General features: G+C 42.8%; 1 protein-coding gene across 1 annotated transcript; it reads left to right on the plus strand.

Moving 5' to 3' along the window:
- Positions 1-1,832: 1,832 nt before the first annotated feature.
- Positions 1,833-12,344, plus strand: LOC138770529 (jeltraxin-like). Its single transcript, XM_069949635.1, has 3 exons — positions 1,833-1,852; positions 10,350-10,408; positions 11,704-12,344. The coding sequence occupies exons 1-3, from the start codon at positions 1,833-1,835 to the stop codon at positions 12,327-12,329; spliced, it is 705 nt and encodes a 234-aa protein (XP_069805736.1). The 3' UTR covers positions 12,330-12,344.
- Positions 12,345-19,796: the final 7,452 nt, after the last annotated feature.

Raw genomic sequence — 19,796 nt, forward strand, 5'->3', positions numbered from 1 at the left:
TAAAGCAGCCCGTACCCCGCAGGTGTCTCAGAGCTGCCCCAACCAGCAGGGATTCCGAGCAGCCTGCTACCACCACTTTTCCGACGACTAACGGTTAACGATAAACGATCTTAAACGACCCCCAAGGCAAACGACCTGAAATCGTTCGCCCAAGTACACGAAACGATGATCATTATTTATGATCGTTCTTGCGTCATTTAGTCGTCGCTATTGCGTACATTTTAGCTGTGAATTCTTATTCCACTGAACGATGTGCGAACGATGAGCGAACGATCAAACGATAAAAATAGATCCGGATCCTATTAAACGATCAACGATTTCTCGTTGGTCGTTTAATCGTTGCCTGCTATTACACGAAATGATTATCGTTCAAATCCGAACGATTTAACGATTTTTCCAACAATAATCGTTCCGTGTAATACCACCCTAAGTTAAAGGACAACTCCGGCGGGACCCCCCCCAAAAAAAAAAAAAAACACAGACACACACAGACACCATACTCACCATCCCTCCGGTGACGATCGCCACTCTATTCGCCCGCTGTCCGCCTCACCGTCACCTGCCTCCGCCGTCCAGCGATGTCTCTTGCTTCCGGGTCCATGAGAGAGAAAAGGCTGCCAGTGCGCTTGCGCACCGGCAGCCTTTTCATTGGCTGGAGCGCATCACATGGCTTCCAACAAGCTCAGCCAATCAGGGCTGAGCAAGCTGGAAGCCATGTGATGCGCTCCAGCCAATGAAAAGGCTGCTGGTGTGCATGTGCACTAGCAGCCTTTTCTCTCCCATTCACTCTCAATGAAGACGCCGAGGAGGAAGAAGACCCGGACCGCCTCCCGGCTCTGACGTCACCCGACACCAGAGAAGAGGACAGTGACGACCGTAATAGGTAATGTATATATTCTTTAACTTCCGGGGTGGGGGGTCGGAAAGTGGGGGAAGGGGGCCAGACCGGGTATTTAACCACATTACAAAGTTATATAACTTTGTAATGTGTGTTAAATAAGCCCAAAAAATTTTTCGCCGGAGTTGTCCTTTAAGGTGAAAAAACGTACGTCATTTTAAAAAGACAGACTTTGTTTTCAAATAACGGCCCTTAGTTTCAATTACATTGTGGATATCCATTCCATTTCAACCGTGTGAACATAGCCTTTCTGTATAAAAAAAAAAAAAAAGTTGGCTTTGCGAAATATTTAAATACATGGCCAAAAAACTGGGTGTGAGCATAGCCTGACAAGAGCTTGTAAATACACAAACACCTAGATATGATGCCATCAGTGATCATTGACAGATGTGCACTGCCCCACACACAATACTGTGCAATCATCAGTGCTAAATGATCAAGATTAACAATTCTAAAAAGTAAACTAAATGTGGGTATATCCTCTCACAAACATGTCTAACACGAGGGTATACTTGTCTCTGAGGACTAGCTGTCGCCATTGAAATATGTGTGAAAAAGCCATTACGGTGTGGTGGCAATGAGGTGGGGCACACTACATTAATGTCCTAGTCCTAAAAAACGGTCAACAATTTTATCAAGACCAGGGACAAACATGTAAAAAGCGTATGGCCTCATACATGCGCTCTTATTTTCAAAAACATTAAGTCCAATCCCACCTGTAGCAAAAACTAGGCATAAACAGTATATCCCATGAAAGATAATATCGGATAAACTCCTGTTTTGGGGCTCAACTTCAAAGATAAAAGATGCTTGATCATAATATGTGCGTGGAGATGAAAAAAAAAAATATTTTTTTTTTACTTTATTCCAATATCAGCATTACAGATAGAGAATACAATGTGCTGTGTGGTGGTGGTGGTTGTGGACTACTACAATGACTATTGGGATAGAAAGGTAAGTAATGCAATATGTTTCTGCAGGAGATTTTTTTTTTTTTTTAACCTCTACCTGTAGTTCCCCTTTAAAATGAATGTACCATCAGGCCTGGGCTGAAGCACTGGAGGCAGGCAGACCCACCCCCAGTGGGAGGAACCCCCCCCCCACTCTATGATACGGCTCCATTGATTCCATTGGAGGGTTCCTCCCAATGGGGGTGGGTCGGCCCGCCTCCAGTGCTTCAGCATTGGTCCACACCACCCCCAGAAAACACAAATCATGTGCCAATATGATGGTGGAAGCTGGAAAAAAATTAGAAGCAGCACTGTGAATAAGCTGGCGAGAAAAAACAGAGTCTAGCCAATGCCAACATCATGTTGCCAGATGGCGTGTGAGGGTCTGGCCACTTCAGGGCCTCCACGGACGCAACAGGGTATAGGGTTGCCACTGGCCTGAAGCAATATACTACGAGCCACACATTTCCAACATGACATGGTGACATTTACTAAAAAATAAAATTATGAGTCAATAATTACAAGACCACAAGGAATGATATGACTGGGAAGATGAGGGAAAGTGCTAATGGCGGGAGAGGCAATGTAGATTATACAAAAAAAAAAGAGGGGGGGGGATTACTGTACATAAAGAAAACATTTATATAAAAAAAATATTTATAACATAAATAAATATGAAAAGAAGTGACATACTGAGACAGGCGGGATTCCATGACGGATAGTTCCGCTGTGAAATTCCACCTAATTTACTCAGTGTGAACATAACCCTTAGGAGACAAATATTCCATGCTTCTGTCTCACATTGCGTGTGTTTGCTAGGCACAGGCTGATGATGCAGACAGGGGGCAGGGTGTGATGTCACAGGAGGGATCTTGGCTGGACCCCCCAATCCCCTGAGTGATTCACCATTTCTAACCAGCCAGAAGCAGCTGCTGCAATATCACTGATTTTGCTAAATTCTGCAGTGAAATTAGGGCTAAGTTCACACATGTTGGAGTTTCATTGCAGTAAGGCTGGGTTCACACTACATTTTTGCAATCCGTTTTTTTTTTTTTTCATCCGTGTTTTTTTGCAAAAAACGTATAGAAAAAACGGATGCATGTGTTTGCATCTGTTTTGATCAGTTTTTTTTTCATTGAATACCATTATAAAAAAAATTAATACTTTTTTTAATGTACACAAAAATGTAGTCAACCTCATTTTTGTGTCTGTTAAAAGAAAACGGATCCGTTTTGATCTGTTTTTTTTTTTTTTTTTTTAATAATGGATTTCAATGGAAAAACGGATCAAAACAGATCCTTTTTTTTTTTTTTTTCAAAAAACGGATGGAAAAAACGTATTGCAAAAATGTAGTGTGAACTCAGCCTAACACAATTAAATGATGTAAACGTCACAGAGGATCAGAGATGGCACTGCCAATCCCACCTGGACAAAAAAACAGGCATAAACACTATATCCCATGTAAGATCATACCAGATAAAGTCCCTATTCTGGAACTTGTAGTACTGTGTACAACTGCTCAACCAGGAAGTACAGCCGCACAATACAGAACAAAACCCCCCAAAGCGAATGGATTTTTGGTAGTTTCAAAACTGGGATAGACAGGTAAGCAATGCTATATGCTTCTGCAGCAGGTTCATTTGTTTTTAACCTCTATCTGGAGTTCCCCTTTAACATGCAGATTAAATGCTGAAAACGCAGTCCACACTGATGGAAACAAAGACAATGTTAGTAAATGTGGGCCATTGTGTGTAGGTGTCGAACATTAATTGGTCACCTGAAGGCTATTGTTTCCTTCTTTTGTGGACTCTGCTTGACATAATCTAAATGGGCTGAGCAAAAATGTAAAAATTATATAATGTAATATTATTTTCTTTACATGATGTCACTGTACCGAGTGATGTCACTATTATTATTATTATTGTCTGGCACAAACATTAATGTCAATCCTGTCCATTATGAAGGCTCGTATGTGGCCATGTTGTTACTGAGTGACTTGCTTAGCTCACTTTCTCCCTCACCTAACACCACATCTTGCTTGGCTATGACTGTGGTTTTTTTTTGTTTTGTTGTAAAAAGCACTGTGTGAACACATCCTTACTGCTCTGCGTGCGTGTTCCTCTCTAGCTTTGCCCCTACCTGCCCGTCTCTGTAAAAGTGTCTTGTTATGTGATACCAGGAGAACGCCAAACCTGCTTCTTCTTTTTTATTAGTACAATTTAATATAAATCTGTCTTTGCTCCTGCTAAGAATTCATTTACACAGAAAGATTACCTGACAGATTATCGGCCAAAGACTTGAAGCCAAAGCCAGGAATGGATTTGAAAAAGAGGAGAAATCTCAGGCTTTCCTTTATGACCTGATCTGTGTATAGTCTGTTTCTCGCTTTGGCTTCAAATCTTTGGCAGATAATATTTCTGTGTAAGGGTGGGTTCATACTGAGGAATTCTCGCGGATAATGTCCAGGGAATTCCGCTGTCTGTCCGCGCGCCTTTCCGCCGGCTCCATAGACACCATTCTATGGGCCGGCGTATTCCGTTATTCGCCGAAAGAACTGACATGTCACTTCTTTTGGCAGATAGCGGAATACGGCGGCCCATACAATGGTGTCTATCGAGCTGGGAGAAAAGCGCGCGGACAGACAGCGGAATTCAGCGGACATTATCCGCGAGAATTCCTCAGTATGAACCCACCCATAGGGTACATGCACATTACAGAATATGCTCGGAAAGGCCGCTGCGGATTCCGTTGCCCGTTTCCACTTGCGGCAGTACGCATCTCTGCCTGTGTCATAAACCATTTTATGGCTGGGCCGATTCCGCTGTCCGCCGAAAGAATTGACATGTCGAGTGAGCAGTGGAATCCGCGAGGGGTTATTGCAGTGTGGACATACCCTTAGGGTGAGTTCAGACTACAAGTTCCAGCGGATTCCGTCGCTCACGGCCGCGCACCTCTCCGCCCGCTCCATAGACACCATTCTATGACCGGGCAGATTCCGCATTCCGTCGAAAGAAGTCACATGTCAATTCTTTCGGCGGAATGTGGAATGAGCCTGGCCATAGAATAGTGTCTCTGGCACGGGTGGAGATGCACGTGCTTGTGAGCACATACGAGGTGTGAACCCACCCTTATGTTGTAAAAAGACCAAAGGACTGACGGAAATACATTTGTGAACATAGCCTGACGCTGTGTTCCTCCTATTTCATAGGATTCCAAACAATGGACAATGTTTTAGAACAAGGAACCAAAATAATGTTTGCGATTATTATTGACGTGCGCCATTTTGAAACATATATATTTTTTCCATTAAAAACCACCATAAACATTAAAAGTATGGCTAAATAGCCTTTAGGCCTCACGAACATGGTATTATCTATAAATATATGGCTGCCAGGGGGGAAAGTCTTGGAATTTGCTGGAATAGTTGATGGGAAAAGCTTCGCTCACACATGTAAAGTGAGCAGGCGTAGTGCATTTCTGGGAGTTTGCACTGCATACACCACCTGAAAATAGTGCCAGACATTGGTGTAAACTGCATGTTATGGTACTTTTACACGGTGCGATAATTCGCCCGATAGCACGATTAACGATTTTGAATGAACTATGTTTTTTTATAACGATCAGCGTTTAGACAGAACGATACATCGTACGGAAAATTCACTATGCGATTGTTTTGCGATCGCTTAAGCCTATCTCACACATAGGGGAAATCGTTGAAAGAATGTTTACACTGAACGATCTGCGAATTTTTTGCGAACGATCAACGACGATTTAAAAACATGTTGAAAGATCAAAATGAACGATTTCTCACTCGTCGTTTAATCGTTTGCAGTGTTTACACGTACGATTGTCGTTCGAATTCGAACCTGCACCAATTTCATAAATAACATGCAGATTACATGAGACAAAATGTAGTTTACACTAACTTAAACAAAGCCAAAATTATTAAATGTAAGCCAATGGTACTAATAAAACACAAAAACAACAGGAACCCCGGTTTTTGCCAAAAAAATGTAGGAGCAAGCAGAAAAAAAGGTGCAAAACAAGTGTAAAGGCTTCAAACATGGTGTAAAACACACTTGCCCAAAAACAAAGGTGAAAAATAAGCCAAAAAAACTGCAGTAAACACAATGGGCCATTGTCTATAAGGCTATGTTCCTATATAATGTACGTAGTGGTCGTCATGTTATAATCATGGCCACAAATAACGATCATGATTTGTGGCTGTATTTATTATGAGGCGGTCGCCTTTCCCTGCTATGTTCCCAAAGTAGGAACATGGCCTCAAAATCATCTTATTATATTCATTTTAAATGTTTGCCTTTTTTATGCCATGATACAGCAAGCTACAATGTTTACCTAAAAAGTGTTTGACAAATCCAATTTTCCTTTACGGGAATTATGGACAGAGCATAGAACATTCCACTTGGCCGCTTTTGTAATCCTGGCTACCTCTAGCCACAGCGACCAGGTGGGATGCGGTCTGGGGGGCCCATTGTAGAGGTAGGTGGGACCTTCATTTACCAGGCATTTATGGTGTTTTTTGGGTAAGAGGAAGCCAGTTGTGCACTAAACTTGGGGGATACAAACCAGTTCTGCAGCACATGGTAGGAAGGGAACTGTACTTTCTGTACTTACTGTGATGCTTACATAGGAGAAACCTTTTGGGTAATAGGAGACCTGTTTTCATATTTGGTTTTTATGAATTGACGATTAGAAATAATTTGTTACGGCCTCCTACATACCGCTGTATGTCGGTAATTGTATCCATATAGTTTTGTCAGCCCATACTGAACCACTGCATTCCGCTAATTTTATAGAGATGTGAACATTTTATTATGGATAGATTGTTGGGGTTATACTGCTTAACTAGATGTGCATTTCCAGGGAAATACATAGGCCCAGATTTATCATTGTGTTTACCCAACTTTTTTTTTTGTGCAAGTGTATATTACGCCATGTGTTAAAGGAGTCATCAAGTGCTACAAAAACATGGCCACTTTCTTTCAGAGACAACACGACTCCAGTCTGCAGTTCAGGTGTGATTTGCAATTAAGCTCCATTCACTTAAATGGATCTGAGCAGCAAAACCTCACCCAAGCTGGAGACAAGAGCGTGGCTGTCTCTGGAAGAAAGTGGCCATGTTTTTGTAGCCCTGGATACCCCTTTTAAGCCTTTACACTTGGTTTGCACCTTTTTTCCACTTGCTACTCCATTTTTTTTTTTGGCTCAGACAAAACAAAATGGTGTTCCGATGCAGTCTGTGGGATTACCATCAAATGTTAAGGAAGCTTGCTCAGAGAGATTTCTGACAGATTTTGAAGCCAAAGCCAGGAATGGATTTGAGAAGTGGAGAAATCTCAGTCTTTCCTTTATGACCTGTTTATAGTCTGTTCCTGGCTTTGGCTTCAAATATCTGTCAGATGAATCTCTCTGTCTAAAAACACACCATTAAACACATATCACATTGATCACTCGGGAGGACGTTGTTCCACAAAAGGGCTTATGTTGCGTTCACACAGAGCGATAATCGTTCAAATTTTTGCAATAACGATGGCATTTGAGCAGTAATCGGCTCGTGTAAACACAGCAAACGATCAAGCGACAAGCGAGAAATCATTCATTGTGATCTTTCAACATGTTCTCAAATTGTTGCTGGTCGTTCGCTAAAAATTCGCAGATCGCTTCGTGTAAACAGTCTTTCAAAGGTTCACCCTATGTGAATGATGGGCTTAAGCGATCATAAAAACGATCGCAATAACAATTTTTCTCTGTCTAAATGCTGATCGTTATAAAAACCAAATTGTTGCTTCAAAATTGTTAAACGATCGATTGGGCGAATTATCGCTTAGTGTAAACGTAGCATTAGGCCACCTGGTGGGGGGGGGGGGGGGGCTCACTGATTAGCAGGAGAAAAGTTAGGTTATGTTCACACTGAGTAGTGTGGCGGCCCGCCTGTCTGTGTGCCATAGCATCTTTATGTGAGAGCATGCGCTCCTCCGTTCAAAGAAGTGACATGTCACTTCTTTGAGCAAAGAGCGGTAGCAGCGGAGGAGCGCACGCTCTCTCATAGACGGACTATGACACACTGAGACAGGCAGGATTCCGCAGTGGAACTTTCACGGATTTCTGCCTAATTAACTCAGTGTGAACGTACCCTTATGGTGTGTTTACACAGAGATTTATCTAACAGATTTTTTAAACCAAAGCCGGGAATGGATTTGAGAAGAGGTCTTCTCAAGTCTTTCCTTTATGACCTGTTCTCGGTTTATAGTCTGTGTTCCTGGCTTCGGTTTCAAAGACCTGTCAGACAAATCTTTCTGTGTAAGGGTGGGTTCACACTTCGGAATCTGCGTGGATAAATTCTGGCGGATTCTGTAGCTCATAACCATTCATGGTCGTATGCCTTTCCGACGCCTCCATAGACACCATTCTATGGGTGGGCCGATTGCGATATCCAATGAAAGAATTGACATGTCAATTTTTTCGGAGGAATGCGGAATCCACCGTACATAGAATGGTGTCTATGGCACGGGCTGAGAGGCGCGCAGCCGTGAGCGTGTATTAGCGGCAGAATCCGCCCCAATTTATCCGCATGGATTCCGTAGTGTGAACCCAGCCTAAAGGCACCCTTAGATTTACATTAAATTGTACTAATAAAAAAGCAGGTTTGGCGTTCTTCTGGTGTCATGTAACAAGACACTTTTACAGAGACGGGCAGATAGGGACGAAGCTAGAGAGGAACAAGCACACAGAGTGGTAAGGTTCACACAGTGCTTTTTACCAAAAAAACAAAGTCAGTCAAGCAGGATATGGTTATAGGCAAGGGAACAAGTGAGCTAAGCAAGTCATTTAGCTTCAGCACGGCCACACACAAGCCTTCATAATTGACATTAATGTTTGTGCCAGACAACAAAAAAAAATAGACAAAGTTATAATGGTAACATCACTCGGTACAATGACAGCATGTGAGAAAAATATTACAATATATAATTTTTACATTTTTGCTATGAAGTGAGCTCAGGAGCCTTTCGATCACTATTAACCCCTGCAGTGCTGCAATTGCTGCACTTTTTTCACTGTCCGACTATGACACCCCGTAGTGTCACTGCAGGGGCTCTGATTGTTGTAGTTGACTGCCGGAGGTGCCACAGACAGACCCTATGCAATGATCGCAGATAACACTGATCAATACTATGCTATGGCATAGAAATGATCAGTGTTACTGATCCAATGTAAAAATGTAAAAGTCCCCTAGGGGAACGTAAAAAGTGTAAAATAAAAAAATTAAAAAGTTTTAAACATAGCCCCTTCCCCAAAAAACTTTAAATCACCTACTTTCCCATTTTATAAATAAAACACATAAAAACAAATAAATAAACATATAATATATACCGTAGTGTGCGTAATTGTCCACTCTATCAAAATAAAACAATATTGTTCCCGCACGGTGAATGGCGTAGACAAAAAGCAGTAAAATCCAGAATTGATCATTTTTATTACATTTTATTTTATCTTTTTAAATGAATAAAAACTGAGCAATACGTCTCACCTACACAAATATGGTACTATAATAAAACTAGAGATCATGGCACAAAAGAATGACAATCCATATAGCCCCGTACGTGAAAAAATAAAAGCACTATAAGGCTGGGTTCACACTATGTATATTTGAGGCTATATTTGGTCCTCATGTCAGGAGTGGATTGAAAACACAGAAAGGCTCTGTTCACACAATGTTGAAATTGAGTGGATGGCCGCCATATAACGGTAAATAACTTCCATTATTTCAATACAACAGCCATTGTTTTAAAATAACAGCAAATATTTGCCATTAAATGACGGCCATCCACTCAATTACAACATTATGTGAACAGAGCCTTTCTGTGTTTTCAATCCACTCCTTGTTTTGGTTGCTATACAGCCTGATATATACAGCCTCAAATATACGTAGTGTGAACATAGCCTTAGAGTTACAATAGGGCCATTGTAATCATTCCAATTTGCAGGAAAAAAATTACTGTTAAAAAAATAGGAAAAAAACTGTATAAAATGCATATTGCTGTATTCAGACTGACCTTTAGAATAAAGATATCAGGTCAGTTTTTCCATAAAGTGCATTACTTAACACGGACCACCCCACCGCTTCTAAATGCAGTTTGAACTGTGCACAAAGCAGTTTGGGCTGTATTAATCACAGAAAAAAGCTGGAAGAAGAAGAAGCTTTTTTACAGCAACATAATGATATTTGTCAGACAGTACATGACTAGCCATGATAATGACTAGAAAATAATAATGATAATAATAATAATAGAGTTAACAAATTAACAACAGTCAATAGAGATGATACTTTAACAATTGCATAGTTAAAAAAAAACTAACAATTCACAAGCGCTTCCAGTCTATGAAGAAACAGGGGTGACACAAGGGGAGTAGTAATTATTACACCAGTGTGTGGTCAGAGTGTTTATCATGTATTCATCATTCCTTATCTTTTTCAGAAAGATGAGACTCTTAGTCCTGTCATTTGTGTTCTTCTGTGGTTGCTTCTCACAGGAAGGTAAGTGTACTCCTAGGCCGGGTATTCTGTCAGTCTTTGGTCCTCATTTACAGTGTCAGACTGGGGTATCTGGGGCCCACCAGAGGCTATGATCCTGGGGGCCCACCAGTGAAGAATCAGTGAGAAATGACATGTCACTTAGTGTTAGTGCAGGTTCAAAAGCTGGGGGCCCACCGGAGGTTTCTCCGGTCCTCTGGTGGGCCAGTCCGACACTGCTCATTTATGTCAGTATTATTTTCTCAAAACCAGAAGTGGAACAGAGATAAGGGAAAGCTATAATGGAAATATTTCCAATTTACAATTTTTGGACCCATTGCTGGTTCTGGTAAAAATGCATTTTAAATGATGGCCAAAATACTGTGTGTGAACCCAGCCGTAAAGAACGTTCTAGGTCACTTATTGTTGAGAGATCCTGGCATTACTCTCATTGCAATATTATAAACGTGAAGGGTCCCTGTTAGGGTGGGTCTATTGACAACATTCTATGGCCAGGCGGACTGCGCCTTCTGCCGAAAGAAGTGACGTGTCAATTCTTTCAGCGGACAGCGTAATTGGCCCGGCCATAGAATGGTGTCTATGGCATGGGCAGAGAGGCACGCCGCCACGAACGGTAACGAGCGACGGAATCCGCCAAAACGTTTCCCCACGGATTTCTTAATGTGAACCCACCCCATCCGCCAGGAAGCTCTTCCCTACCCCACACCATCCGGGGCGTCTGCTGCTTCTCCTCACTGCTGTGGTGGGCACACACTCAACTGATGCAGTTTCGACAGGTGGCGGGAGGAGCCCGGATGGGAGAGCTTCCTGTGGGTGGGGAGAAGCAGTGGCCGCCTGGGGGGGCGGGAACCCTTCAGCAGCTGCCCAGGGGGAAAGAGCTGCCTAGCAGTAGGGAGAAGCAGTGGCCGCCCGGGGGAGAGCTTCCTAGTGTCGGGGAGAGCCCCGCAGTGGCAGGGAGAAGCAGCAGGGGGAGAGCCGGCAGTCGGATGGGTTAGGGCTAGGAGAAGGTCCTTGGGGCTGCTGTAGCCAGGAGGAGGCTGTGGATCGTGACCTCACCATTTTTATCCAGGAAGTGAAGACTTCACGCAGTATCGTTTTTCCACAGATATCAATGGAGAGTCAAGTTACCACCATAAACATTGGACTCCTATTGTAATCCTATCGAAAGCCTCAGAATCTGCTGATAATGATATAACATGTAGGCTTGCTTTCCCTTTGAAAGATTTACTGCTTTTAAGATGATGTAGTGAGAATGATGATGGAGATTGTCATGTTTGTCTTTTCTTTTTTGGATACAGGTAGAAATATCATCCTGTTTCCCAGACAATCAGCTACTGACCATGTGATTCTGAAACCAATTGTGGAGAAACAATGGGAACAACTCACCGTATGTCTGCGTTCCTACACTGAGATCAGCCGAGTTCATTCCCTGTTCTCTATAGCTATGCCTGGAACAGGAAAGGACAACACTTTCCTTATTTATCAAGAACCTCCAAATTATTGTTCTATTTACATAAATCAAGAGCAAATAAGGTTCAGGGTAGATCCTGAGGTTCTAGACTGGAAACACACGTGTGTCACCTGGGACTCTAGTACAGGACTGGTCCAACTGTGGATTAACGGCAAGCGATACCCTAGAAGAGTCACTACCACCAGATCTCCCATTGGTCCTCAGATGAGCATCATCCTCGGGCAGGAACAGGACTCATTTGGCGGCAATTTTGATGCAGAACAGTCATTTGTAGGGGAAATGTGTGACGTCAATATGTGGGATTATGTTTTGCCCCCTGAAAAAATAACACAATACTTTTATTTCATCCTCGATGTAATTATGAACATCAATGGGTGGATAAATGGGACATATACAAGCGAAGGAAATGCTACTGTTCTGATAAATGAATTCTGCTCCTTCTATTCTACATGATCATCTGAAGACAATGCAGGCTTCTATTCTCATTTTCTGTTGAATCTAATGAATAAATACTAAATAGCTGCCATATTGTAGACTTTTTATCAGATTTGTTTGCCCTGTATTATTTCAACCTAAACTGCCCCCCCCCCCCTTATCCAGACATTTATCACTCTCAGTATGCCAGAGACAAACAACCTTGTTCTTCTTAAGAACATAAGAGAACAAAGCCAGTTCTCCCATCACATTAATCCCCTCCGGACCAGCTAACAGCCGTGAGAAAATACACATGACACACCAGGACTTGCTCGCTCACTTCCCTGCACTAGGCTCTAGGCTATACTCTCTCACTGCTGTACAGGAGGAAGAGGCAGCTAGTTGGGTCACAGTTAGAAAAAGGGGTAGAGGGAAGAGTGTGAGGGAGGCCAGTCCTGATCTGGCACACCCCAACAAGTTTGCCAAATTGGCGGATGAGGGGGATGTTGATTCAGGGGTGGCATTGCTGCAGCAGGACACTGCCTCTGAAAGCCAGGGGGGTGTCTGCTCCAGTAAGGTGGGAAACAGGAGTTCAGGGCAGGCCAGGCAGGTACTGGTAGTGGGGGACTCAATTATTAGGGGGACAGACAGGGCAATCTGTCACAAAGACCGGGATCGTCGAACAGTGTGTTGCCTTCCTGGCGCTCGAGTTCGTCACATCGCAGATCGGGCTGACAGATTACTGGGAGGGGCTGGCGATGACCCAGCAGTCATGGTGCACATTGGCACCAATGATAAAGTTAGAGGTAGGTGGCGGGTCCTTAAAAACGATTTCAGGGACTTAGGCAGGAAGCTTAAAACTAGGACCTCCAAGGTGATATTTTCCGAAATATTACCTGTACCACTGTCGGTCAGTTACAGGCTCTACGGTAGGGACGGGCTGCATCTCAATGGGGAGGGTGCAGCCGTGCTGGGGGAGAAGATGGCTAAGAGGTTGGAGGAGTGTTTAAACTAGGGACCGGGGGGGAGGGCAACTACAATATAGTAAGTAAAGACAGAGTAGATGGAGAGCTGGGCCTAGATTATGGAACTGGGGGTGGAGCGGCGGGAGGGGTTAGAACAGTCACTAGTGATAAAAGGAAAGGGAATATGGACAAATATATTAAATGTATGTATACTAATGCTCGAAGCCTCACTAATAAAGCTGAGGAATTAGAACTCATAATGGTTGAAGAGAAATATGATATAGTGGGGATAAGCGAGACATGGCTGGACGAGACCTATGACTGGGCTGTTAATATCCAGGGTTATAGTCTATTCAGAAATGACCGTAAAAATAAGAAAGGGGGAGGGGTCTGTCTATATGTTAAATCATGCCTTAAGCCTATTCTGCGGGAGGATATATGTGATGATAATGTGGAGTCTCTTTGGGTAGAAATAAGGGGAGGGACGAAGAATAATAAAATTCTTATAGGAGTGAGTTATAGTATAGTGGAAGAATCAAAAAATCTTCTTATAAGACAAATAGATGCGGCAGCGAAGCAGGGGGAAGTCATTATTATGGGTAATAATAATGACTAGGTAATAGTGACCATAACATAGTAAGTTTTCAATTATCCTTCAATAAAATTATTAGTAGAGGGGCTACAAAAACATTAAATTTCAGGAAGGCTAATTTCCAAAAACTAAGAGAGGACCTTGGGAACATAGACTGGGATAATGCCTTCAGAAATAAAAGTACACAAGAGAAATGGGACATATTTAAGAGCATCCTGGGTAAATCGTGTGAACGACACATACCATATGGGAATAAACGTAGTAGAAATAAGAGAAATCCAATGTGGTTAACTTCAGCTGTAAGGGGTGCAATAAATGATAAGAAACAAGCATTCAGACAACTAAAACAAGAAGGTAGTGGGGAAGCATTAAGCAACTATAGACAGAAGAATAGAATGTGTAAAACGCAAATAAAAGAAGCAAAAATAGCAACAGAAAGAAGGATAGCCACAGAAAGTAAAACAAATCCCAAAATGTTCTTTACCTATATAAATAACAAAAGACTTCAAACCGAAAATGTTGGTCCCTCAAAAATAATCTGGGTGTAATGGTGGAGGGGGAAGAGGAAAAGGCCAATCTACTAAATACATTCTTCTCTACTGTATTCACAGAGGAGAATCCCATAACAGAGGACATGACTAGGGATAATGTTAATCCTCCCATAAATCTCACCTGCCTAACACAACAAGAAGTGGGGAAACGCCTTAAAAACATTAAAATCCATAAGTCACCGGGCCCAGAAGGTATCCATCCCAGAGTTTTGCAAGAATTAAATACTGTGTTGGACAGACCGTTATTCCTATTATTTAAAGATGCTATTACGACAGGGATTGTTCCACAGGGCTGGCGCATAGCTAATGTGGTACCAATATTCAAGAAGGGGTCACGGAGTGATCCTGGAAACTACAGGCCCGTAAGTCTAACATCTATAGTAGGTAAAGTATTTGAGGGGATTGTAAGAGATGCTATACTGGAGTATCTTAATGAAAATAATCTTATGACGCAGCACCAGCATGGATTTATGAGGGATCGGTCCTGTCAGACTAATCTGATCGGCTTCTATGAAGAGGTAAGTTATAGACTGGACCTGGGGGAGGCTGTGGATGTTGTGTATCTGGACTTTTCAAAGGCATTTGATACTGTGCCGCATGAAAGGTTGGTCTACAAAATGAGGATGCTGGGACTTGGGGAAAACGTATGCAAATGGGTAAGTAACTGGTTGTGTGATAGAAAACAGAGGGTGGTCATTGATGGAAAATATTCAGATTGGGTTTTAGTTACTAGTGGGGTACCACAGGGGTCAGTGTTGGGTCCACTTCTTTTTAATATTTTTATTAATGATCTTGTAGAGGGGCTACAGAGTAGAATCTCCATTTTTGCAGATGATACTAAACTGGGTAAAGTAATCAGTACAGAGGAGGATAATATCATATTACAGAAGGATTTGGAGAAGCTAGAGGCTTGGGCGGAGAAATGGCAAATGAAGTTTAATGTGGATAAATGTAAGGTTATGCATTTGGGCCATAGAAATAATAAGTACAGTTATGTGCTAAATAATAAAACACTGGGTAAAACTACTTCCGAAAAGGACCTGGGGGTATTGGTGGACAGTAAACTCAACTTTAGTGATCAGTGCCAGGCAGCAGCTGCCAAGGCTAATAAAATAATGGGGTGCATCAAAAGAGGTATAGATGCTAAAGATGAGAACATAGTTTTGCCTCTTTATAAATCACTAGTCAGACCACACATGGAATACTGTGTACAGTTTTGGGCACCGGTATACAAGAAGGACATAGGTGAACTGGAGCGGGTGCAGAGGAGGGCAACAAAGGTCATTAAGGGAATGGGTGGGTTACAGTACCAGGACAGGTTATCACGCTTGGGGTTATTTACGCTAGAAAAAAGACGTCTTAGGGGCGATCTGATCACAATGTACAAATATATGAATGGACAGTACAGAGATCTTTGTAGTGGTCTTTTTACTCCTAGGTCTGTATCCATGACAAGGGGGCATCCTCTACATCTAGAGGAAAGAAGATTTCATCATCAGCATCGACGCGGGTTCTTTACTGTACGAGCGGTAAGACTGTGGAACTCTCTGCCACATGAGGTTGTCATGGCCGATTCATTAAATAAGTTCAAGGGAGGCCTGGATGCTTTTCTTGAACAATATAATATTACAAGTTATGGGCATTAGATTTCTGGTGATACGTTGGTCCGAGGATTGTTCTGGTTGCCATTGCAGTCGGGGGAGGGGGGGGGGGAGTTTCTCCCTGTGGTGGGGCGGTTGTCTTCTGCCCCATGGGGGTTTTTCGCCTTCCTGGATCAACACAGTAGGATTCACCCAGGTTGAACCTGATGGACTCTTGTCTTCCTTCAATCTTGTTTACTATGTTATTATGTTACTGCTGTTGAGGCCCTGCGCACGCACGCACGCACGCACGATGATTATGGCGATGTAATTGTGCAGGGATTTGTGAAGTGCAGCGCAGCCTCTAGTAAGTGCGGTGGAGGGGGATGGAGGGATGCAATGAAAGAAAATTGTTAACGTTTTTTATATCACATCCACTGTTGATTTAACTTTTGTAAGTTATAACAACAGGTACACTTTAAGGGTTAACTGATTACTGTATTGACTGTCTGTCTTATCTGATTTGTGCAACTGCCTGATGTGACCAATTCCTGAGCTAGGTACCTCAGTGAGTTATTAGCCTATCCTACAGGGTTTCTTTAGCCTTCCTGCTTAATTAGAGCCCCCCTGAAATAGTATATATATTGGGATTAAAGTCAGTTGGGTGTGTCCTGTCAGTATATTAGAGAAGGTGTGTATCCAAAGAGAGCCTGTTGAGATTCTTCCAGGCCAGGCCAGGCCCCACCTGCAGGTCTTTGTGAGACACTGTTCTTTATTTCTATTACCAGTCACTACCCTAGCAATGTTCGGCTAGAACTCCACGCAGTGAGGCTGTGGTATGATCCTGATGATCGCTCCAGGACAAAGGCAGTAGTTAGGTAAGCATTATTGCCCAAAAACTGTACTGCAAGTGCTTGGTTTCCTTAGGGGTTGCCCCGATGGCTTGCTTCTCCCACTAGGTGGGTCTATGGTCCTGATACTGTGTCACTCGGTGCCCACTAGATGCAATAGGTGGTCTTTTATTCCCGTGGATATAGGATTTTCTTCTTCTAACAGCCCCCAGCTGAGCATCTTAGTGCCTGGAAAGAGTCTCTAACCTTTCACCGAAAGTCCACTGTCACCACAGCTGAACAACCAAAGATTATTCAAAGTAACTAAAGCCAAAGTATTCAAGGACTGTAAAGTACATATCTATATAGCCACCAGCGACAAGCTGTGATTTACAAAAGTATTTATATATATCTGATTCCACCAGCGAGAAGCTGAGAGTATTTGTGTACCACTACTAGTGAGAATCTGTGAAGAGACCTGGCAACTAGACATGAGTGAACCGGGTTCGGGTTCGAATCCATCCGAACTTGAACGATCGGCATTCGATTAGCAGGGGCTGCTGAAGTTGGATAAAGCTCTAAGGTTGTCTGGAAAACATGGATACAGCCAATGACTATATCCATGTTTTCCACATAGCCTTAGGGCTTTATCCAAGTTCAGCAGCCACCGCTAATCAAATGCCGAAAGTTTGGGTTCGGATGGACTCGAGCATGCTTGAGGTTTGCTCATCTCTACTGGCAACCCATGGTTACTGCATGTGTATGCAGCTTTGCTGGACCTAAATATAGAAGTCACTGCATATGCACACACAGCCTGTATATCCCCTCATATACATGTTTTTGTTGCACCAACACACACATTGATTAAAAAAAAAAAAAAAAAAAAAGACTAATTGCACAGTCGCTCTGTGACTCCTCCCTGGTATATAACTGATCACCATATTCTCATGACAACATGGGCAGGACCATGTAACTTCTTTGATTGGAGAGCAGCGGCAGCAAAGGAGCGTGTGCTCTCCCATAGACGGGCTATGACACACTGAGACAGGCGGGATTCCGCAGAGGAAAGTTCCACCACGGAATTCCACCTAATTTACTCAGTGTGAACATACTCTTAGGTGGTGATCAGGCCCCTGCACTGAGGCAGAAGCCTGATCACATCAGCTGTCAGGTTGTTAATCAGATAAATCACCCAGCTGATATAGTCTGACTCCTGCCATCTCTGATCAGTTGTGTTAAAAGAAAAATAAAAAAATTAGTTGCCAGCCCTGCCTTCACACATCACTCCTTAAGGTAGCTTTTTCGTCTTGTGCAGGTTAAAAAAAAGAGACCAAACTCAGGAAGTCCTAATCATCTGCAGTCATTTGATTGATGGATTAAGCCATGGCATTCTGTACTGGCTGGGACTTTCTATGTCAAGGCCTTATTCACACGTTCCGTAATTTATGGATCCGTATTTCCGTATCCGAGTTAGTGCACATTGAAGTCTATTGGGCTATTCACACGATCAGTAGCAGAAATGGATGAAAATCAATCCTTAAAAAAAAAGGACATGTCCTAGTGCGGACCCATTTGTTTTTGCGGATCCTCTCATTGAAATCAATTTGTTACGGATTGTTTACGGATTGTAGCATGAAATACGGATGAAATACGGATGTCCAATCCGGAATTTCTCACGGGTTGTTTCAGGACCAGAAAAAAATACCGAACGTGTGCATAAGGCCTAAGGCTGGAAACTCACATGGCAGTTTTTGTGCCAAAACCAGAAGAAGATCCAACAGAAAAGAGAATCTACTTCTGGTTTTTGCCACAATAACTGCAGTGGTGTTTCCAGCCTTAGGTAGGCTTCACACTGCCTTACATTTCTGGAAAAATGCCAATAAAAACACCATGGCGTTTTTTTGAGTTTATGTTTTGCCTTACACACATGGCATTTTTTTTAGGGTGGTGTTTTTCTCTCCTCCTTGGTGTTTTTGAGGCTCTTTGGCAGTTTTGTCAAAAGGCAGAATGCAGAGGGTGTGGTGTTCTTTTGACAAACTGTAGCATTTTTCTCCCATAGACTTCAAAGAAAGCCTTCTTCTCCACTAAAAAAAGCCATAGTCTATGCATATGGAGGTATTTAGTGTTGCTTTTCTATGAGAAAAACACCACAGACTGTCGTAAGATGTAACTGTGTAACTGTCATAAGATGTTATTAACCCTTTGGGTACCAGACTGAACAATGTAGACCCCAGGGGGTTAAGCGAGGATGCATGGCATCCACACCTAATGCCCTCGGTGCAAGATTGATCGCACACTGTAACCATCACAACAAGGAAGAGAGTTAAGTGCCCCCCTTCCTTGCTGGGTTGGGTGCAGTGCTTGGGGGGAAGGGGGAGTCTTTATACTCACCACCAGCATCTTCATTCTTCATTGGAGCTCAGTGTGCCAGGCTCTGGCTCAGCAAATCAGCCACAGCTGGAACATCGCTGCAGCCGCTGGTCTGTCTGGTTCCGGTGCCCTCTCCAGCAAGGAAGATGTCACTTAGATCCTTTCTTAGGTTGGTGCATTCTGGGTGGGTTGGTTTACACTGTTTGCAAATGGTAACCATTATTTTTGTGGAAATTTTTTTAGCAGTTGGGGGACTGCTTTTAACTATTTTCATGTCTCCGTTTCAGTGGGTCTGTATCTTTCCATTGCGGTGAGCTGTTGCATTTTTGTGTGTTTGCAATTCAGCCATAGCAACGTGCTCCTGCCTAGTGTGAATGGTGTTCTAGGAGAGCTGACCAAATTTGTCTTTTTTTCTCTGTTCCTCTACTTGGTAGTGCACTCCACCCAGGCCACCCAGGTGGTGTAATTACTTTTGCCGGTATAATGGCGCGTTTACACAGAGAGATTTATCTGACAGATTTTGAAAGCCAAAGCCAGGAATGGATTTGAAAAGAGGAGAAATCTCAGTCTTTCCTTTATGACCTGTTCTCTGTTTATAGTCTGCTTCTGACTTTGGCT

The sequence above is a fragment of the Dendropsophus ebraccatus genome, chromosome 13 (genome assembly GCF_027789765.1).
Source record: "Dendropsophus ebraccatus isolate aDenEbr1 chromosome 13, aDenEbr1.pat, whole genome shotgun sequence".
NCBI lineage: Eukaryota > Metazoa > Chordata > Amphibia > Anura > Hylidae > Dendropsophus > Dendropsophus ebraccatus.

Excerpts from the sequence above, each read along its gene's own strand:
- LOC138770529 (XM_069949635.1), top strand. The coding sequence starts at position 1,833 with ATGACTATTGGGATAGAAAG. Across the intron at positions 1,853-10,349 it reads ATGACTATTGGGATAGAAAG|AAAGATGAGACTCTTAGTCC; the intron begins GTAAGTAATGCA and ends TATCTTTTTCAG. Across the intron at positions 10,409-11,703 it reads TGGTTGCTTCTCACAGGAAG|GTAGAAATATCATCCTGTTT; the intron begins GTAAGTGTACTC and ends TTTTGGATACAG.